The 16,907-nt window shown below is 41.4% G+C and overlaps 1 protein-coding gene across 1 annotated transcript in view; it reads right to left on the bottom strand.

Moving 5' to 3' along the window:
* Slc16a7 (solute carrier family 16 member 7) overlaps positions 1-16,907 on the bottom strand; it is a 161,205-nt gene that overhangs the window by 55,619 nt on the left and 88,679 nt on the right. The window contains exons 4-5 of the mRNA XM_052165800.1: positions 14,567-14,692; positions 7,537-7,788 (exon numbers count right to left, since the gene is read on the bottom strand). Of these exons, the coding sequence (XP_052021760.1) occupies positions 7,537-7,759 (223 nt within the window). The 5' untranslated portion in view covers positions 7,760-7,788; positions 14,567-14,692. The remainder of the gene's footprint in view (positions 1-7,536; positions 7,789-14,566; positions 14,693-16,907) is intronic.

Genomic DNA, 16,907 nt, shown 5'->3' with positions numbered 1-16,907 from the left:
TTAGCTGTCTCCCCACAAAGTCTGCCTAGAAGCCTTCACTAATATTACAGCAGCCTGCAAGAATAGGACTTGTAAAGAAGTCAACTAAAGACCTAAGTGTATTGACACTGACACGGATCCCTGTTCTCCTGTGACAAGTGTCAGCCTGGAACTAGGACAGCATGGAGATGGGGTGCAAACAGAGAAAAGGCCACTGAGAGAGGCATCGCGAAGGTGATTAGCTACAAGGTGAGGAGAGACCTCACCGAGAACCAACTGGACTGAAACCTTGAATTTAGACTTCCTGCCTGGAGAGCCAGGAAGGAAGAAGTCCGCCCGCCTTAAGCTGCTTGCTCTGTCATGGTCTCCTCAGACTGTCCTGGAAGAACAATATGATGCCTCGATCCCTATACTCAGATTTCGGTTTTCCACATCTATGAGGGCACAAAGCATGAGGCCTACTGGGTGTAAGGTCATTCTTCTCTTCCTCCTCCAAGTTGCCATTGTATAGCAACCATACTCATCTCCCTTGGGCTACTGGAACCTTCTCCTCTCTGTTGGGACTCCTTTCTGCACATAGGTTGCTCTGTCTCAAACATGTCCCTTTGTCCTGTTGAGTGCTTAAAGTTCATCCTTTAGCTCAGAGATACTGTTTGGTCATGCAGCTATGAGATCTGCTTTCATCACAAAATTCTGTGATGCTGACTCTGTTTCTTCACTGATTCGCAGCACAGCCATAATTAAATAAGGAGGACATCTTGAAAGCAGAGCATCTGGTGGCTCATTAAAGCTTCAACTGGGCTATGCTGTTTGCATACAACAGATATAAAATGTATATTCATAAAATAAGTAAATGAACAAGTTCATCATTTAAGACCTTATTACAATTCGTAACACTGAATTATCTAGATATCATTGTCTCTGATGACATCTAACAGATACTTATGCAATTGCTGTGCAGTAGGTGCTATTGCCTTAGGGCCAAACATATGCGCAATGTGCTTGGTATATGCAAATATGGCCAGCTGAGCAAATTCTTGTTCCGGGATGGCCATCTAGATTAATCATATATGTATAAGATGTACATGATTATCCAAATGCACCTGGTAGACCTTCTGGGATTTAGAAAGTTAAGCAGAAAGCCCTAGCTATCTCAAACTCAAGAACAGAGAGCTACCTTTGCTTTTATTGCTACAGAGAGAGCTTATTGTATGAGTTATATTAATACTCTCCCCAAATATGCAAATATTATAAGGCACAATAAAGCACAAAGCAAAGGACTATAAAGGGCTTTCTTTAAATCATAAAAAAGAACAGCTATACATTGTATATTATGCCCACAAATCTGCTGTACTAAAACCTTTTTGTTTCTTAGCCTTCAGGACAATAAGTTCAATGGTTTAATGCTTGTTTCTTTGTTCACAGTGGTGCATAATAAAACAATGCCTATTCTTCATCACATCTGGTTTTCAATTCTCTCATCAAAGTGAGCAAGTTTCCAGGGTGACGATGTCTATTCTGTTCACTGGAATGACTGATATTTCCCCCTTCAGATTGAATTAGAGGAGGGAGAAGCATAAGAAATAATTAATAATCATATAAATCGGCTTCTCATAGTTTGTGTTTTGGAGTCCTGCAAGCACTCACCATTGGGTTATCTCTCAACAGGGCAACAGACTAGGGAGGCACAAAAACACTATCCTATTCTATTACTGATCATGCATTCAGTCCCACAGTCATCTAAATAAAGCAGAAGTTAAGATCAGAATACACTTTCTACCTCCACTTAGTGCTGTATTAATGGGATGACCACTCAGCTTGACCTATTTGCCAGAATTTGCTAGAACTCCAGGAGACCATATGGGCAGCCAGATGGGTTGCTGTAATTTAGTGCTATTTTCCTAAGGATGAAGTAAAGTATCAACATGATTTGCATTTTTCCACCCTTTCTGCATACCTGTTATTAGTTTCATTTTTAATTTAGACATCAGAAGGGAAGATAATGCCTTGGAACCAGGGCCCAGATGCCAACTAATTAATACAAGAGGCTCCAGTCCCGACACTGCAAGGCCAGACCTCAGAACAACACTCCATATTTCTGGGTGACCCCCGCGCGGTGATTAATAGGTGGACAGCAAAGCCCTAATGAGTATGTCAGTTCTTAGATGCTCTCTGGGCAAATGCAGTTAGCATTGTGTTGAACATAACCTCAGTAACATGGGAGAGACTCATTACACTTCGCACTAAAGGATGTCCCTTTTCACCTCATGGCTTGTGAAATTATTTATAGTCATCAGCCAAGGTAGCCCTTTATAAGCAGAGGTCTTCCCCACATAGGAAAATACATATTTTTAATCAGATATTGGCATTGTCTTCTATAAGAAGAGACTGTGATATTAAACATAAACTGAAGCGGTTTCAGAGATATGTCTTAAATTTTTTTACCAACCCAAGTCATGATAAAAGAGAGTGGAGGGTGTGGCCCAGGACAGTGCACTTTTGACAGAAGACTTAATAGTCATTGCAGAACACTTGTCAATCACACTTGAAAAATAATCTACTGATAGGTAAAAATACTAATGCCTGTGCCTTAATTGATCAAATCCATCAGGCATCTATTCTAAATTATTGTCTCTGGAAGAATGTTTATTTTTATTACTGCTCAGGCAACCAGGAATTTGAGAGGAGATAGGCCCTGGGCCTATGTGAAAGCCATATTGTTTAGTTAAAGGAATGTATTGACTAAAAAAATAATTCCTACCAACATTCTGCTGTACTGCTGGGTGTGTGTCTCCCTTTGCCATCATCAGAGATGACTCCTCTTACAGGAGATGGTGAACTAACATGGAGATTTGGAACGCTACAATTGGCGGGGAGTGCAAGATTTGAACACTAAGTCCCTAAATGTGATGCAATCAATCCTCTCCCCTATGAGGATCAGGGAACTGTGGGGAATGGGAACAGGAAGATCTGTCTTCCAGATAGAAGAGCATTGTCACACATACAAACTCATGGAGACCATGGCAGCATGCACAGGCCCTGCACAGGTCCAAATCAGGAAAGGTCCCATTACTGAGAGGGGAAAGGGGGAAGGGAGCTTTCCATCCCTGAATATCCATCCTCAGTTGTCAACTACTTAAAGAAGAAGTGTTTTGTAATGGGATCTAAGTATACAAACCTCGAGGGCAGGCCAAGTGGCCAGCAGTGGACTGTTAGCACAATAAAAACTCAAGGAGATTTTTGTAGACATTTGCTTGTTCTTCGATTTGGTTTTGTTTGGTTTGGTTGGTGTGGTATTGAGATGTGGTCTCCCCATAGAATCCTGGCTGTTCTGGAACTTACTCTGCAGACTAACTCAGCTTGAATTCACAGAGATCTTTGCCTCTGCCTCTCTGCCTCTCTGCCTGCCTCTCTGCCTCTGCCTCTGCCTCTGCCTCTGCCTCTGCCTCTGCCTCTGCCTCTGCCTCTGCCTCTGCCCCTGCCCCTACCTCTGCATACTGGATCTAAATTAGGCATGTGCCACTACATCTGGTCCCTTTATTTGTTTGAAACAAGGTTCTAATGTGTAGTCTGGGCTGACGTAGAAGCTACATAGACCAGGCTAACCTCACACATGTGGAACTCCTCTTGTCTTTGCCTACAGAGTCCTGGGACTCTGTGTGTGCACCAGCATGCCTGTCACAAAGTCTGTTTTTATTCAAAGATAAAAGCTTGGCTATAGGGATGAGACATAGAACGTGGACAGTATGAGGAAACATGTGAACGTATAAACTACATCGAGCATAAACTGCAGTTTAATGGGTTTTGGATTCTCCTCCCATTACACAAAAGCCTGGGAATGTGTTGTTCTATTTTATACATAGCCAGCAATGACATGCAAACAGTCACAGCCTTGGAAATTGGGGATTTGGGCAATATTCCAAGGGTTTATTTGGATCTTTTCTAGATCTCACCTACACACTCAGTATTTTTATGTGCCTTAAGTTATTATGTGCCTTAAATTATTTTCTCAAAGCCACCACACAGAAAACACCTATCCACCTTACTTTAGACAAAATTTATTTTTATATTACTCTAAATACCTTAATGATTTCCCAAAAGTTGTAAATCACCACTGTATTGATTAATTTCTAGAGTTTTCATTTGAGGAATGGAGACGTATTCCATTTGGTAGAGAACTTATCTAGCCTTTATGTCATACCTGTGTTCAACCCTAAACTATACAACCTGGGCTCGCCAGGGGCATGCTGCTATCCCATACTTTGAAGGTAGGAACAGGAGAATCAGAAATTCAAGGTCTCCTTACATCCTCAACTATGAGATGGGATCAAGGCAAACGTGGAATATATGAGACACATTTCAAAACAATTTTCCTTTGTGTTTCTTCAAATTTGTACCACACACCTTAAAAAGAAAATAAATGTATTCATAAAATAATTTATCTACATGACAAGCCCAGTGGGGAAAAATGTCCATTAAGACGTCACACTAATTTTAGAAAAGTAAAATATTAAATTAAATGATGCCATTCTATCATTTTATATCCTCCTTTTCATCTAGCTACCTCCAAGTCTATGCTGTGACTATGCCACCTCTATAATAAACCAGATCTCCTTTGCTAGGGGACTGTTGGACATAACCCCGTGGCCATCAGTCATGTAGGGCCAGGTCCCTAGTGTTCTGGCTGGACTCCACCCCCACAGTCAACAGGCTACAGCCAGGTTTGCCCCGCCCCACAGTTTCCAGGCAACAGCCAGGTAACCCAGCCCACTCTTAAGGGGACTTCTTGGCCCCTCCTAGCTCTCTTGCTTTTCTCTCTTTTCCCCCTGTCCCCCCTCTCCCCATTCTTCTCCCCTCTTTCCATGTGGCCATGGCCAGCTCTTACCCCTCTATCTTTTCTTTCTCTCTTTACTTCTCTATCTCTTTGCTTTTTTCCTACTTTTCTATAATAAAGTTTTAAAAGCATAGGCTGCCTCTTCTCTAAACCCGCTGTGTCGGAGAAATGCAACAGGCCTCAGTCTCTCCAGATGCCAGAAAGGACCCGGGACTTCCCCACCCAGCCCAGCTTCCTCTGCAGGTATTCGGGCCTCTGCTCCACAAGATCAAGTGGGATTTTCCCTAGCCAGGTAGCCTCCTTCTGCGGGTACACGGGAGCTCACCATCCCTGCTCTCTCACACAGGTGGCCCTGCTCTCTCCAAAGGACTCCATTCCCTTCCTAGCCGGGCAACCTTCCACCCCCACCCGTCTCCCCATCCCCCCTACCACCCCAGCCACACAGCCTCCCCCCACACACACTCACACTATTCCCTCCAGGGACAATGACTGTTATGACTGTTGAACTGGAAATTCTAAGACTTACTGGATCTTATCTAGTTCTTACTTTTCTTCCAGGAAGCCCACAGTTATTGTGACCTCTGCCTCAGTACATGGCAATAATTTGTTCTGGCCAGTAGAATATAGTCAGAAATGAAGTTCATAAATTCCAGCGCTGGACACTGAATACTGCAGATGATCTTTCTCTTTGTCCGATGCAGGGGGTAGGTTTAGAGGACAGCAAGAGTCAGTGTGTTACAACAGATGCCACGGGAAGCACTGAGGGAGCTTCTAATTAGCATGCATGTCCTGAAACCACAGAGACTTGGGGATTGTGTATAAAAGGCTGAGAGGAGGAGACTCAGGAGAGGACCTTAACTACATTGAATTCTGATTCTTGACTTTTAGTCAACAATATTTTCAACAGAAAACTGTGAAAAATAAAATGGAACCTGATGTCCAAACTCAATAAACCTATATCAAGTCTCTGGAGGCTTCTGCTTCAGTTATATGTAAGAGGCAGGGAAACATTGGATGGATCTTAATATTTAGCTTAACCCAACAGGTCAAGGAAAAAATGTTAGTCCATCAGAGCATCATCACAAAACACTAGAGCTGTAGAAGAACATGATGCATTGCACATTTCTATATAGATATGAGAAATAGCAAATACAATTTTTAAAACAGGCACCCAAAAGTTATTCTAGGAAAGGGTTTTTTTTTAAAAATTATAATTCTGTTCAAATACGAGTGCAAATAAAATTTAAATGCTACTCTTAATACTAAAATAAAACTCCACAGTTTAACCATATCAATATTATTTAATCTTGATTAATCTAGAATCATTAAGATACAAGTAGTGGAAAATTCACACTGATAGCAAGGTACTTATCACACATAGTAGAGTCATTTGTGTATCAATATTGGCTTTGGTAGTATACTAGAAATACACCATCTTACAGAATAATTGGTATGCCTCCACGGCAGGAGAAATGTGTGTCAGTGATACAAAGCAAGAGACTGCATTGGGTTTTCAGAACTGGATTGGCCTGGCTCTGCCACTCTGTAGACACAGAGAAAGATATGAGAGCACACTGGTTAAATGTTTGAAGGCTCAGGTTGCATATCCAGAAATGAGCCCTGTGACTTTGGAAAATTAGTTTGTATATGTCCTTAGTCCCAGAACAAAAGAAGAAAAGAAGAAACAGAAACCTCATCTCTCAGGTTCTTAAGAGGACTGGGAAATATCACATTAATCAAGTGTGGGATGGGGCCTTGGCCAAGAACAAATTCCAATAAATATTGGTTATTATTGCTAATATTCTATGCCACTCTTAGGAATCACATTGCCTTTACTTATATAGTAAAAACTGACATTAGCTGACATTAGATAACTTAAAAGATAGCTTTATATTCTTGTATTCTGATTCCATAACTGTTCCTTAAACTTAAATTACCAGTAGACAAATGAAAATTCCAAAACCCATATATTTTAAGTAATGATTTATATGCAGAAATATCTATAAAAGTCTGGTCTGCTGTTGAGAATGTTTTAAAGACAACAGGTCACAACATAATGAGAGATTTTCATTGTTTCATGCTCCAATATGAGGTGGTTTGATGGATTAATTCTCTCTCATGATTTACACACTCATTTTAACAGAGACTCTAACAATATAACTGCAAGCAGCCACCTCAATAAAATGACAGCATAGCATTGGGAGTCCTAAAACAATAAGAAATTATCCCACCAACAACAACTTGAACATCGGCAGAAAATACACGGTGGGCAGGTGGCAACGCTCTAGGCACCATGAAACCAAGTATGTGCTGGTTTTATAAACTGACAGGAACATAGATTTCCTTTTCACTCCAAAGAAAGTATGTTGGTCACCTATAATGATGTTGAGGTTATAGCATGATAACCTCCCATCATAGCATGATGTTAATTCCAAACCAAAGAGCAGAATCACTGGGAATCTTGATAGTCCCACAAACCTCATTTGTACAAATAATTTTCCATCCTAACAAATATTCCATTAAGACTCAAAATGAAGTAAACACATAAATCATGCTAAACCACCACAAACCACTAAGAATGCAGTTCTAATCGCGCTTTTCTGATTGATTTCAACTGATTAACATGGAAGAGTTTTAGTATGTGTCCATAGTCAATGTGAAGTAGGTGGAGACAGGGAACTATACTCTTTACTCCAGAAATCCCTTCGTGCTGAGGACCTTACCTCCCGCGTACATGACAGCCAGCATGATGGACGATATCCAGGCGATCTGACTGGAGGTGGTGTGGAATATTTCCTGGATATCCTTGAAGAAGACTGTGACAGCTTTGGGGAAGGCGTATGAAAATCCAATGGAGATAAAGGATGCGCAGACCACCATCCAGCCCCACCCCCCGTCGGGAGGAGGTGGGTATGGCAGCGGTACAGAGGAAGCGTCTGATGGCATTCTGCTCTTCTACTGGACACTAAAGTGACCTAGCGGAAAAGAAGTGACAGTTCCCGGTTATGCTCTTGATTTTCTATGTCGCCCTTGATAGTTGCTAAGAGAGCATTCTCAATGTAACTGCCGGGCGATTTTTATTAATATGCTCAGTATTCTCATACTTCGATAATTATTAGAAAACCAAAGCAAAAAATTATAAACTGACTTGGTTATTAAGGGGTAAAATCTGAAAGCACTTAATTACGGGAAGAAAAGATTTGGACATGAAGAATCCAGACCTAAACTGAAGGGCTGGGGAGAAACATGACTATTACACAGCAAATGCCTTCTTCTGTGTGTGTGCAAGATGCAGTGTGTGTGTGTGTGTGTGTGTGTGTGTGTATGTGTGTGTGTGTGTGTGTGTGTGCATGTACACGTATACTCGCTCCTGTGTATGCATGTCAGGGGTTGATATACACTGTTCTCCTCAATAGTCCTCCACCTCAGGTTTCAGGGAATGGTCTTTTAGAGGGAGCACTGGGAGCTTGGTGATTTGGCTGCCTTTAGGGGCAAATGCTCCAAGGAGTCCCTTCTCATTCTGTTTTCCCAGCACTGGGATGACATACAAGATACAATTGTTTTTTCTTGAGACAGGGTTTCTCTGTGTAGCCCCGGCTGTCCTGGAACTCACTCCATACACCAGGCTGGCCTCGAACTCAGAAATCCGCCTGCCTCTGCCTCCCAAGTGCTGGGATTAAAGGTGTGTGCCACCACTGCCCAGCCCATACATGATATTTTTACATGGAATCTGAAGGACTGAACTCAGGTCCTCAAAATCTTGTGGCAAACTCTTAACAACTGAGCAATCACGAAGCCTTAAGAATATCTTAATTTAAAACATTGCCTTTCCAATCAATATTGGGGTGACCAGCCATTTTGTGAATCTCTCCTCCTTCTCCTCCTTCGACCCTCCCCCTCAGCCATCTTTCATTTCAAAGGATTTCTACTAGCTACATGGATAATGTTCTTACTTCTTGAAGGACTGGAGAAAAGGTTCATATATATATATATATATATATATATATATATATATATATATATAAAATGGGTGTTATGTATCTGTATTATATATATAATATATATATATATAATCATAAAAATTCAACTTTTGGCTGATCCCATGATTAGTAAAAATTAATTATATTTTATATTACATTGTTTTCTTTTTAGATATTATATATATATAGTGCTTAGTCATATGTTGATAATTTTTAAAGTCATTGGAAATTACTTATTTAGAAGTGACAAATTTGGGAGAGTCAGTGGTAAGAAATTAGTGTGACTGAGAATTAAGTGGTAAACCCCTTATTTCCAAGAATATATAGTGAAATGCAAAGTTATTCTAAACTGGAGAAGGATGATGTGAGGGATAGAGCCACACACAATAATGACATGAAGTTGAAATTGGAGTCAGCAGGACACCGCAGCAGATAAAAGTATTTGTAACCAGTCCTGATAGCCTGAGTTCAATCCCAGGAAACAGCATGGTAGAAACAGAGAACTGATTTCCAAAAGTTGTCCTCTGCCCTCCACATGTACTGCACACATACACACAGACACCCACCACACAGTTGCACACACACACACACACACACACGCACACACACACATAAACAGGTGCATACTTACATATATACACACATACACACATGTCCACACACACACACACACACACACACACATACACATAAGCATACACACATAAACAGGTGCATACTCACATATACACACATACACACATGTCCACACACACACACACACAGGTCCACACACATACACACATATCACATGCACACACATGCACACACACACATACACAACATGCACACACACGCACACATACACAATATGCACACATACATATATACACATATACACACACATGCCCATACTCAAGCACACATGCACACACATACACACATATACACACACATGCACACACATACACACACCACATGCACACACATGCATACACACACATACACACGTGCACACACACGCACACGTGCACACACACACCACATGCACACATGCACACACATGCACGCACATACACATGTGCACACATACACATGCATGCATGCGTGTGCATGCACCCGCACGTGCACACACACACACCACATGCACACATGCACACACATGCATATACCCACATGCACACACACACACACACACATACACACACATACACACACACAATGTTATATTTTTTTGAGCCTAGCCTGTGTCTTTGCATCTATATGTTTCTTGTGTTTCATCTTTGGCTCATTTTTTTCTGTTCATCTGGTTTGTCCTATTCAAGTTTACCTGGTTTTGTGTTGTTTTATTCTATGACTCTCTTTTTTGAGATATCTGTTTCCTAATTAAAGAGAGAAAGACAGGATATGGATTTAAGTGAGTCGAGAGGTAGGGAGATATGGAGGTATTTGGGGGAAGGGGAGTCATAATCAAAATGTAGTTAGTGCGCAAAAACTCTTCAATTTTAAAATAAAATCAATTACTTAATTTAAAAAAGTTAAAAACATTTCAAATATCTCATCCCTTATGCTACCTACCTAAGTGCATAATATTCAAATTAACCTATGATGTAGCTGTGGGTACATAAAAATACTATGGATAAAGGACTACACCTCAGTAAATTCTGAATCCTTGTTATTGTTAAGTATTATCTATAGCAGTATGCATTTATTAATCAATTTAACTTCATAGAAATCCTTTGATACTCTATTTTTAAAATGAGACAATTTCAGTGATATTAAGAAACTTGGCCTTGAGTTACCCATGAGCCACTAGATCCAGCTGCTGCTGCTAACATAAAATACACGGGATCAGACATAAGACTGCTTGAGCATGTACTCAGGGAGTTAAATAGGCCAAAGAAAACCCATTTGACATTTTTATTATATTCTCTGTGTCTAAATATCCTGAAGGATTGAAACAGTCAAGAATACTCAAGTTCCAAAACATTCACAGCCTGGAAACTTTCCCCATAGAAATTGTATAGTTTGATGCTAAACATTCCCCAGTACTGTAGTGACGAAGGCCTGGTGGTCTGCCTTTGGTGTTGCTGGGAATAGGTTGGACCTTTAACTTGTGAACTAAGGGAAGGAAGTCAGCTCCCTGGTGAGTGCTTTTGTAGAGAGCTCTGGGACTGTGGCCTTCTCTGCCTTTCTTCTTGGCTCCCCTTGTGAGTATCTTGGTGCAATGCTGGTTTGCCTGTTCTCACAGTGCTCCCCAGCAAAAGAATGGGGTGCCAGTGATTAGAACCTCTGAGGTATCAGGAAAAAAAAATCTTCCCTCCATCAAAGGTAATTTCCTGAGGTAATTTGTCTCAGTGGTAAAACCTGACTGGCACAGGGATGCTCTGGTGCACTCTCTGGAAACACTCTCTAGCAGTGTGCTCTGACACATTTCCCTCCTGGCCTGAGACTGGAGGTACAGGGGACTCCGGAGGCCAGAAAACTTCCCGAATCAGGGAAGGCTGGGACACAGAAGTGGGTAAACTGCTGTGGCAGGAGCCCTGAGCAGTGCTGCTCAGAAGGAGAGGAGATTCTGAGGTCTGTGGAGCTTCAGGGATCTCCTACACTGTGCTTTCTGAGGATACAAGAGCTCCTGAGCCATTTGGACACCTGTAACTCACCCCCGAAATCCCACTGGTTCCTTCGCCAGTCTGCCTTAGTCCTTTTTTTTAAATTAATTATTTTATTTATTTACATTCCCAATATTGTTCCCACTCCTGGTCTCTTCTCCATGAACCCCACCCCTACCTCTACCCCTCCCCCTTTCCTGTAAGAGAGTGCTTGCCTACCCTCCCACCACACTCCTACCTTAACCCTCCAGCATCCCCCTTCTCTGGGACATCAATCCTCGTGCTGAGGTAAGACCCGTGGGGGACACATGATTTTTGCAGGGTATAAATAGGAGTCGATGGACAGTGATGAGGGCTGAGCTTGGCTTGCTTGTAGAGCCAGCTGTGCAACGCTGTGGGTCTGGCATCTCCACCGAGTTTCCCGGAGAGAGGCACAGCCAAGAACTTCACCTGGCATTCTTCCCTGGTCCCTGCTGCTGACTGGAGCCAAGGCCAGGCCTGGTTGCCTCGCAAGGTAGTACCACCACTGCTGAGTCTTGTTTGCTGTCCTGACTACCGAAAAGGACTGCTGGTGTGTATCTGTGAAGTGTTTATGAGTGGATTGAGCTGCTACTGCCTGCTGACTTGTGAACTGATCTGCTGATTTCCATCTGACAATATAGATGAGATTTGCTCCAAAGAACCTTTCTAAACAGGTCCACTTTCCCCATATCCTTTCTTTTCCACTACTTCTGGTGGGTGGTGAGTTAAAAAGATTACAACATTTTAAGAAACATCATTAAAAACAGATTTTGAAAAGAATCCCACTGGTTCAAATGAGTGGACTTTGGTGAACTTGTTACTTTGGTCTGTAAGAGGGGTGGTCTCCTTATAAGAGTGAGTAGGTGTGTGTGTGTGTGTGTGTGTGTGTGTGTGTGTGTGCTACACCTATGTGTGTGCATGTGTGTATATAAGTACATCCATGTGTGCTAATCTGTCTGTCCGTGTGTATATGTGTGAGTGTATGTATGCGTGTGTGCTTGCCCATGTACCTGTGTGTGTGTGTGAGCATGAGCGCGCACGCGCATGCACGTGTAATCTCAGGGAGAAAAAAAATCTCTCACATAACAAAAGACCACTAAAATGTCAAAACAAACAAACAAACAAAAACCCAGCAACAAAATAGGCTCAGTTATGGACAAATGCTTGTAAAGTGGTTACTAGGTTTTAGTGAAAAAACACTTGTATTAGGTTAATATTCTACTGAGATTATAAATTAGTAGAAAAAAAACCCCACACATTTGTCAAGAATTACTTTTAAGTGGCATGTCTTTACAGTGCACTATAATCTTTTTCATTGTTTCTTGTTGGAAGCAGAAATAAGTATCTTTCCTAGCTCTTCATTTACTAGGTTTTAAAATGCTACTGTTTCTGCTTGAAGATCATTTTGCAACATCCAAGTACCAAAAAATGTGTTGTCAGAAGTGCATGATGCTTAGAGAAAGCAGAGAGAAAGACGGCTTATAAACATCGGTAGACGTCGGCAAGTGGCCGTGGGACTCATCTTAGGAATCTGAGCTTATTACCGCATTTCAAAATTAAATTTCAAAGTGACCAAGTTGCCTTTTGGCTTGAAAATTTACAAAAAGAAAACTCAGAAAAGTCACCGAGAAAATGCCAAAAGCCGATTATGGAGTGGGCAGCTCTTTCCTGTAGTGTAGAGACAGTTACAAGGAGTCGGGACCTGGCCTTGTCATTTTCTAGTGTGCAGGATGGAATCTAATCAGTCTATCATTAATAATCCAGTTATACCATTCTTGGCATGTACCCAAAGGACTCTGTCATACAACAGAGATTCTCGCTCATATTGTGTTCAGTGATGCTCTACTCATGATCGACAGGAATTTGAAACTGCCTCAGTCGTCCTGGACGAATGGATAGCGTGTGGTACGCTTACAGAGTGAAGTGCTGTTCACCTATATCAAAGAACAAATTCTGCCGTTTACAGGGAAAGTGACGAAACTGTAAACAAGCATTCTGAGCCAGGCAACTTGGGATCCAGAGTGGCAAACACCTCTGGCTTTTCTCTCCTCTGAAGACAGTAGCGTGGAGTCTGTAGATAGGTAAGTCTCATGTGGAATACCAACAGAGGTGAAGAAATTAGTCATGTGTCATGGCAAGGGGGGATTTTCAAGGTATGGAAAACAGAACCCTGTGGTATTAGTGGGGATGAGGAGGGTGGGATACAAGAGGTAGAGTGAAGAGGTGGGGGGTGGAAAGCCAGGATAGAGGAGGGTAATACCAAAGGCTTTCACAAATTGTCATATGAAAAACTCCTGCAGAATGTTCCTGAAATTTAAGCATTTACATGTATAAAACAGTATTACCCTAATGCAACAACAACAAAAAAATCTACCACCTATATAAACTATAGTCAACCAAACCAAAGCAAAAATGCAAGCACAATACCAATGCTAAGAGTGCTTTACATTTATAAGTGGAGTTGTTGGCCAATGAGGTCTCACAGACCTATTAAAGTCTACTTTGATTGCTCTTAGCTATCCCTTAGAACTTGAGAGTGAGACATTGAGATCGAACACATCACATACTTGATAGGAAGAAACCAAGTTGGTATGGACCGAGGAGTTTCATCCTTACTATCTTCCATAGCATGTGAAGGGGTTATGCATGCTACCTACCAGAGGAGACAAGTTACTATCAATCTTATCCAGCTATGAACTCTAAGTGCTACAGTAACTACCTGACTGGGAAGGTAAGTGTGCCCTCAGGCGTGACAGTGACATGTAAGGCATGCAAACAAATAAGTACTTTCTGGTTGGATTTATGGTGCACTCCACAGTATACCACAGGCATCTGCCAGTTATTGACGCTGAGGACCTATGAGATGAGAGACCATAGGCCCTGAGGTGTGGTGCTTATTGCTGGCACTCTGCTAACAGTTCATAGTATTAAGGTCCTGATTCCTTACCCTTGGGTAAGGAGCACACCCTGCAAACCACCTCTCTCTTCTCAGCAGCTGAAATGAATGAGCAGTCACAATTCAGTTTGAACACACAATCTCCTGTGTTATGCCTTCCCCTGTGGACAGTTCTGTGATAGTCTGTGTACTTGGAAGCAGTTGTGTTTTGTCTGTTTTATTTGTAAGTATGAATAAGGAACTACAAGCAAAAATACACCTTTACCTGTCGTCAGATGACCACTTTAACAGCTTTGGGTGGTACGTAGAATATTTAAGCCTAGTCACTGTATGTTGACGTGCAGTATTTGAAGGCAATATGAAGGGAGAGGTAGAGCAGACTCCAGATTATCTACAGAAAAATAAAAGCAAGTAGTAAATGTTTAGCTGTGGCCCACTGCCCCATTAGTCACTCGCGTTAATTCACCCCGGCAATTCTACACATCTTTCATAACTACAATAATAAATGTGCAGGTGTGCATGTAGCTATAACTGTCAATTCAATTTAGTTACTAAGGTGTGACTGAGGAAATCATATATAGAGAGCTAAAATAAAATGCAAGGTAAAGAAGAATCGGCTTCTTAAATATATAACAACTAATTATAGGGCCAGGAGAGATAGCTCAGTGGCTAAAGTGATTTTTGTGCCAGCATGAGGAACTGAACTTGACTCCCAGAATCTGTGCACTTTCTTATAATTCCAGCACTAGGGCATGGAGGCAGGGGGATTTCTGGGGCTTGCAAGGCAGCCAGTATAGGTGAATGGATGAGTTTCAGATCCTACATCAAAAACAGATGGCTCAGCGGTTAAGAGCACTGACTGCTCTTCTGAAGGTCCTGAGTTCAAATCCCAGCACCCACATGGTGGCTCACAACCATCTGTAATGAGATCTGACACGCCCTCTTCTGGTGTGTCTGAAGACATCTACAGTGTACTCACATATAATAACAAGTAAATCTTTTAAAAAATACAGATGGCTCCTGAAAAGTGACATTGGGGACTGGCTTCTGTCTCCCACGTATATTACATGCAAATGAAGGCACACCTGGACATATGCAGACATCGAGCAAATAAGAGAGTATACAACTCACATTATAACAAAGGAAATTTATTGACATTCATTGCTAACACTCAATTCCTTATATCTACTTAAGTTGGCATTAAATTGTGTGTGTGTTTGTGTATTAGATTTAACAAAATAATCCTAAATATTATCAATAATATACAGGTTTTAACCATAGGACGCTGTGAGGGGTAGCAAAATGTAATATTTTAAGGATCTGTTGCAGAATTCAAACTTGATAACCAAGTCTAAATATAATAGAATAAATTTATTAAAGATATTAACCTCAGTATGGCACAAACTATATAAAATTTGGTATAAAGATACTTTTACCAGATTAAGCATAAGAAAAAAATGGGAAACTAGATTCTTTCAATTAAATAAGCAGTCATCTGCTTTGGCTCTAGGGCAGCCTGTTATACAGTGCTGAGAAGAGACACTGCGACCATCGATCGGGTCAGAGGTGCTTGTGTAAAAGGATGAAGGATGTGTGGAGACCAATAAAGGGAGCAAAGGAGTCTGAGAGCCACTGATTGGATCTAAGCAATTGACAAGGAATTGAGTTAAAGGCTCTATGTTTCCCAGCAGTGAACTGCTTATACTCAGTGGACGTGCTGGGCCTGGGGAAGAGCAGCAGCTTATGTAGACTCTGATCCTACCCACAATGCTTAGCTGCGGCTTTCCAAACCCAGGGGAGATACAAGAGCTCCAGCCCACCCCAGGTAGCCAATCCACGTCGTTGTAGAAAGTCTTTATATTTTCAGATGATTAATTTCTCTTTGTTTATCCTCTGGTGCAACAAACTTCACTGAGCGCAGGGAAGTCTCAGAGGAAGGCCCAAGGAGTCCCAGAAAACCAGGCTTTTACCCCCAGGTATTTTTATAACCCCCAGGTTAATTATACCCAATGTCTTACACACACCACTTAAGAAGCAAGAATAAAAGGAGCTCTGAGAAACACCTCAGGATGCCGCGAATCCAACCTGCTCGCCAAAGCTTCTGCGAAAATTTACAGCGTATGTTCTAACCAACCTATATTTTAGAAAAATCGATCTACAATACGGGTGCCTTTCAACAAATGTCTTAATAATCCAGAAAGGCTCAATTTGATTGTTTCAATTAATCTATGTGATATCCTTTCTCTACTGATCTTGATCTATTGTGGTCTAACACACACACACGTACATACACACACAATGTTATATGTACTGTTTATTGTCAATTTTAACAATTCATGATCATGTTTTAAGAATTGAACCAACCATTCTTAAGAAAAGATAAATTTATTTTCATTTCCTCAGGTAAAACGTCTGTGGGTTACCTCCCTGCTGCCTACTATAAAGCAGTGCTTGCTGCTAGCCCTATCACAGGACACCCTATTTGCTAATACTATTTCTTAGCTGTACCTAGGCATGCCACATGCATACAGGCTTTACAGTGTATATGAATCAATGATGCTTCAATGAGTCTGTTACTTCTAGATACTCAATTCAATTGCTTATAT

The sequence above is a fragment of the Apodemus sylvaticus genome, chromosome 20 (assembly GCF_947179515.1).
Source record: "Apodemus sylvaticus chromosome 20, mApoSyl1.1, whole genome shotgun sequence".
Lineage (NCBI taxonomy): Eukaryota > Metazoa > Chordata > Mammalia > Rodentia > Muridae > Apodemus > Apodemus sylvaticus.
Note: the sequence above shows the minus strand (reverse complement) of the source record. Positions and strands in the feature narration are given on the sequence as shown.